Source organism: Tupaia chinensis, unplaced genomic scaffold (genome assembly GCF_000334495.1).
Source record: "Tupaia chinensis unplaced genomic scaffold, TupChi_1.0 Scaffold144806_1, whole genome shotgun sequence".
In the NCBI taxonomy this organism is placed as follows: Eukaryota; Metazoa; Chordata; class Mammalia; order Scandentia; family Tupaiidae; genus Tupaia; species Tupaia belangeri.
In genome coordinates this window covers 1522623-1528974 of record NW_006204667.1, presented here as the reverse complement: position 1 = coordinate 1528974, position 6352 = coordinate 1522623, and the positions used below count along the sequence as shown (strand labels likewise).

At 49.3% G+C, this 6352-nt stretch overlaps 1 protein-coding gene and 1 pseudogene across 1 annotated transcript in view; both read left to right on the top strand.

Moving 5' to 3' along the window:
- SNX24 (sorting nexin 24) overlaps positions 1–6352 on the top strand; it is a gene marked incomplete at its 5' end in the record, with an annotated part of 94401 nt that overhangs the window by 73984 nt on the left and 14065 nt on the right. Inside the window, 3 exon segments of the mRNA XM_014583810.2 lie at positions 1022–1116; positions 2690–2722; positions 3284–3348. Of these exon segments, the coding sequence (XP_014439296.1) occupies positions 1022–1116; positions 2690–2722; positions 3284–3348 (193 nt within the window).
- On the top strand, positions 4458–4551 carry LOC114005890 (uncharacterized; annotated as a pseudogene).

Sequence of the window (6352 nt, the reverse complement as noted above, 5' to 3'; positions counted from 1 at the left end):
TGCGGGGCACGCGTGTGTGTCTTTGTGTGTGTGTGTGTGTACCCAAAATCTCAAGAGGAGAATGGAGGAGAAGGGATTGCTGCATGACCACCCCTCCAGGGTGTGATTTCTCACTTTCTGTCTGTCTTTCCAGTGAGCGCACGCATCCTATAGCAGAAATTCTCTAAGAAAAACAAGAGAGAGAGAGAATAATTCTACTAGTTCCAGAGATTATTTTGCAGTCTTTGATGCTTTTCTTGCTTGGGATGGAGGGGAGGAGGTGACCAGTGAGCAGTCGGTCCCACACTCTGGCACTCTTTGGAAAATCCGTCGAGATGAAAAAGCACTCTGTAGTTCTCTTTCCAGTTTCTCCTTGAAGCCGCATAATCTGGCTCTCTGAGGACGGACATGGATGTGCCATTATGCCAGCTGTTTCGTGCAGCTCCTTCAGAGGAAGAACACGATCCTTTTTATTTTCAGACTGTACGCTGATCGTGGTACACTCATTACCGGTCCTTCGAGTCGAGCAGCTGTTCAAAGGGCAATAAGAGTTGGGTGATCTTCGTGCCAAAACAGGCGATGGCCGAGGGGTCCGACTAGATCTCCCGGTTGCAGGGACCGTTGATACTGTGTCCTCACCAGTGCCCGTGTTCTGTGAAGCTGTGTGTATGTGTCAGACCACTGTCACACTGTCACCGTCTCATCAGTTACTGCTGTGGTCAGGGTTTGAAAGATGTGCAGTGGATTAGAATCTCCGTGAAGGCAGGGACCGGATCCCCTGGTTCTCTGCTGTCTTGGCCCCGGTGGGCGTCAGAGTAGAGGGGAGCTCCGCAGGAATGGATGTGGGCAGCATTTGCAGACTACCTGGGATGTGGTCAGACGGAGATGGCTGGGCCCAATGGGGACCCACCGCATATCCTGGCTGTGAGCACCATCACTGGCGAGGACTTTGATGGACGGTTATGACTTTTCGAAATAGTTCAGTTGATTGATTGCCAAGCGTACTTCCTTCGGTTTCTGATTCTCATTCTTGCTTTCACAGGCTGTCATTTTAGAAAACGAAGAACTTCCCAAACTGTTTCTTGATTTCCTCAACGTGCGACACTTGCCCTCTCTACCAAAGGCAGAAAGTTGCGGGTAAGAACTGAAGTGTGCGCGTCGCGTGTGTACCTTCTGTCACCTTGCGGTAACCGATTGGCCTCTCATGTTACCAAGTGGTGCCAGGGCCACCCTGGCTGCAGTTTGGAGACAGCTCTCACTCCCTCACTGCTTGCAGTCAAGGAATCGCTCCGATGTCCCCATACCTGTCCTGCAGCCAGATGACCAAGGCCCAGTAATCTGTGTTTAGATTTGAGGCGCTGACCTTTTTAACGCATGAACGATAAGAGCCCAGACACATGTGTAGGGACCACTTTGGTTCCCAAGGGTTCCCTAGCCACGCCCGTATCTGCTGGCCATGCATACGCATAAAATTTAAAGCTGTCAATGACCTTGGGGAGCGTTTGATCCTACCCCCCTCAGTGGATAGCTGAACAAACAGAGATGCAGGAATCCCAGGATCTCTGGTCTCCCAGCTGGCTGAACTCAGACCTTTCCACACCAGCCTGCTTTCTCACTGCCCTTCCTCATCGGATGCAGACCTGAGTCCTTGTCTACCGAGGAACCAGGGACCCGTTTAACCAGCAGCTGGGAGAAAGCCCTCCTGAAGAGTCCCCTCTGACATAAGCCATTTACCTTCTATGGCACGAGACTCGAGCCGAGCTGGCCTCCCAGGGCAGTCAGCAACATCCCTGGTGTAAATCCAGCCCAGAGCAAGTCCTCATACTGCAGATCTGGCCGGTGGAAGGATGGATCCATTTTCTTACTGCCTCCAATCCTGCCTGACTGACGATGAGACGATCCAAGTAGTTGCACCCAAAGTCATGTTAAAGCCCAGCGTCTGCCAGATGACAGGCTGCAAATGCCTGTCCCAGCCCCTCACTGCCACTGCTTCTGTGGGGACACTACACACCCCAGAGCAAGAATCACAGGCCACGGTGGAAGTGCGTACACTGTCGGCGTGCTCCATTCCACCTGGCATCTCTTGCCGAGGTGTTCTGTTCCAGCTCATGTGCACTTTGTAGAAAGTTAGGCTTTCCATATGTTTGTTTATTTTTGAGAACCAATATTAGCAGTGCCAGTGAGTGAAGTCGTTTCTCTATTATACAAACCTCAAAGTAGTAATAAAACTTGAGGATTTTTTTAGAGAAATTTTTACATGTACGCTCAATGGAGACACAGAGACAGAGAAAGAGAAAGTAAGAAATCATGCCACAGTCCCTTCTCCTCCGTTCTCCTCTCAGGATGCTGGGCATACGTGCCCACGTGCCTGACCTGAGTTTTAAGCCTCCAGGTCCAGGATTGGAACCACGGTCAGCCACATGGGAGTCCAGTACCTTAACCATTATGCTACCTCCCGGCCCCCAGACCTTAAGCTTTTTAAATGATCTTTAAGAAAATTGAAATCCAAAATTATTTCAGTGTCGAGGTTCTTGAGGATGAGGCACCTGTCACGCCACCGCTCGATGAAAACACACAACTCTTTTGTTGTTGTTTATTTGAAATGCCTTCCAATTCCACGTGCTAAGAGTACCAGCTGCTTTGTCTTCTGTTGTCATAAGCATTGACTCAGCTCACATGGTCTTTTTCTTTGCTTTTACAAACTTTTCAGATCTTTTGATGAGACAGAATCTGAAGAATCGAGGTAAGAAGTAATGATCGTCAGGCGTTATTGCGACCAAGGGTAGGAGAGTGAACTTGTTCAGTCTCTAGTTACCCAGGACGTGAGTGTTCCATGCCATGTGCATGGAAATCTCTGTTAGGAAATCGGTGTTAAGCTGATAGACATTGGGTAGGGGATGACAGGAACGCCGTTACAGTTAGGAGCAAAGGCATCAAAGCCCTCCACTGTCACGGAAGTAACAAGATGATGCAGTAATGCAACGAAGCAATGTGAGTAGTCAGTGTCTCCTCCACGCGATGCTGTTTTATCAGTGTTCGCATCACCAGAGTTCTAAGAAAGCGCCCTTCAGCGGGGCTTTATTGCACAGGTTGCGTATCTGCTTCATATTGCACAGAGTCGTGGAGACACCGAGCCTGGCGCTGGCCCGTCCCTCCGACTCCGTGTGCTATTATCCACCCACACCGCCGGATACCAACCTGGAGACATCCCGCGCCGCAGTCTGATCCCCTCAAAGCTAGTTTGTAGTGTTTTCTGTTTACCGTCGTGCCCTGATACTGACATGCCTGTTCTTGACCTTTGCAGCAAACTGTCCCACCAGCCGGTGCTGCTGTTCTTCAGGGACCCATACGTCTTGCCTGCAGCCAGCGGTAATCAAACCTGTCATCTGCTAACAGCTCTTTACTGATCTGACCCTGCACCACATAAACCACGTTTTTAATACAGGTCTAACAGAGTGACATTGGTCCAGGGCTTAATAATCTGCCAATAAGCCAGTGCTCCTGGTGGAAGAGACATTTAGAATTTTAATTGGGGCCAGGCTTGCAGGAGGAAATGTAATTTTTCTCTCTCTCTCTCTTACCAGGCTATTTTAAATTAGTGTAATAGGGAGGGAAGATACTTACTGTCTTGCATTTTTTGGCAGTGGTATTTTGATCTCTGCTGGTTCCCTGAAGATGCCAGGGTCCGCATTCAAAACTCCAGTCCTTTGATGAAATGCTTCTTCCTACAAGCTCCGTGTGCACCTGGCAGGGCAGGCGTGTCTTCCTTTCCGTTTAGATCGCAGCATCTTTGATGATCAAGTATATGTTTTTAAAGGTTGTATATTTTAAATACAATTCATTGATTTAAGTATAATGGTAATCAATATTTCACCCTGAGGCCTTTCTCTGTGCCAAGAAATTAAAATGCCTCAGGGTCCCTCTCCAAGTGTTCCTTTACAAAGATCTCCGCACGCCCATTCTCAGACATGATCTCATTTCACTGCCTTAACCTTACAGCGTAGGCAGGGCTGCTGTCACCAGCGGCCCGATGAGGACATCAGGCCCTGGGAGGTCTGTGACTTGCCTGTCCTAGTCGGCTGATGAGGGACCCCCGGCTGCCCGGTTCTCCTTCAGTGGTCTCTGCAGGCAGGAAATTTTCAGCCTTTGTTTCCGAGAGTCACTAAGTAGCATAGCCACTAAATAACGGTAGACAAACGATTTGCTGAAACCGTTCTCTGACAATACAGCCTCATCACCGGCCAGACAAGGGGGCTGTTCTCTGTAGCACAGATGTGCTAGAACACTCACTCAGCCTCAGTCGAGAGAAGGGAGGGAGCTGACACAGCCTGGCTCTGCGAGGGCCCTTCCCTGCGTCCCCATCGGGGAGCCGCCTTCGTGTGTGGGTTTGGCCTCAGCGTGCTTTCCCTGGGAAACCCTCAGTGAGCAATAATCACCTCTCTCTAACATGTGGTCCTTCTGCTTAACAAATAGGCATCGTGCTCGCTTCGGCAGCACATATACTAAAATTGGAACGATACAGAGATTAGCATGGCCCCTGCGCAAGGATGACACACAAATAGGCATATTGTAACAGGGGCTGTTAAAAGGTTATACTTACCTTGGGATCAGCAGTTGGCATAATGGCTATGTCGCTGGACTCCCACGTAGTTGACCACAGTTCGAGTCCCGGACCCCGTGGTTTAAACTCATGCCGGGTGCATGCACGTGCATGCCCAAGATCCCAAGAGGAGAATGGAGGAGAAGGGATTGCGGTGTGGCCATCCCCTCAGGGGGTGATTTCTCGCTTTCTGTCTCTCTGTCTCTGTCTTTCTGGCGAATGCACACCCCCTATAGCAAAAATCTCTCAAAAAAACAAAAAAGGTTATACTTACCCGTTATTCATAACGCAATCTAGACTAGATTGAATAGGTGGTGTTTTATCTTTTAAAAAAAAGTACTTTTTCCAGGTATTGCTTACGCTCAGGTATTTCACACATCTGACTGAAAGTCCTGCACGTTATAGAGAGCAGAGTGATCTTTGTCGACTAGAATAGCCAGAAACTTTTTAAGAAGTTTTTTTTTTAATTATTTATTTCCTTGCTGTATGGCGTACATGCTCACCAGAGAGAGAGAGAGAGAGAAGTGATAAATCACCCTGCAGGGTGCCATGCTGCAGTCCCTTCTCCATTCTCCTCTTGGGATTTGGGCATACACACACACACACACACACACACACCCCTGGTGTGATTTTTCAAGCCACCAGGCTCAGGACTCGAACTGTGGTTGAGCATGTGTAAATTCAATGCCTCAACCACTATACCACCTGCTGGCCCTAGAACAGCCAGAATATTTAATGGAAGAAGGGAGGTATTTTATGACCCGTATGAAGCTAGGCTCCTGACCCAACAGCGAAGAGCAGGTGTGGCTTTCTGAGACAGATGTCTGGAGCTGCAGAGAGGGAGGGTGGGCACCGTTGGCAGCCTGGCGTGGGGATGGACTGGCCAGATGAGGGATTCCTGCTTGAGAGTCTGATGGCCAGGAGGGAGCCCGGCATGGGAGGGTTAGACACCAGTTCTCTTGTCTTGGAATGCGGGCCAACCTTGTTTCAGGGATCAGAATCTCGTTGTCTCAGAACCGTTACACTGATAAACGGATACGTTCCTGCAAATCTCTAGCATCTAGTTTAGAGAATCCTTACTTGCACATTGTTGACTTACGATACCTCTTAGCCAGACTCCGAGGTTGTCATTCCATGGAAATACCCTCACAGATAAACTAACCCCAAAAGCCAGAGGAGCATCCATTTTTAAAGTTCTGACCATCAAACATTATCCTCTTATAAAATACTAGTGATCAAACGTTACCCTCTTAGCTTCTATTTTTAAACCTTTGTGTGTGTGTGTGTGTGTGTGCGCGTGCTCTGCCATAAGGTGTGTGTGCACTCACTGGAGAGAGCCAGAGAGAGAGAGCGAAAAGGAAAGTGAGAAATCACCCCCGGGATGGGGGTGGTGGACACGCCACAGTTCCTTCTCCTTCATTCTCTTCCTTAGACTTTGGGCACACACAGGCCTGGTGAGATTTGAGCTGTTGCATTCAGAACTCAAACTGTGGTCAGCCATGTGGGCATCCAGCGCCTTAGCCACCATGCCATCTGCTGGCCCCACTACCCTCTTAGCTGTTAACATCGGAAGTGAAGAGAGTACCCCCTGACGAATTGAAAAGGGTACGCTTTTTGATTTTCCTGGGAAGCTGAAAACAACCTTTCCTCAGGGACTAGTGTGGCAAGACCCCATGGACATTTGCCAGGCCTCATCTCACTCAGCCTGCCGTCAGTGTGGACACGCTGGCCACCTTCTCCCCCTCCCGCTACGTCTACTCGGCTCTCCCCACT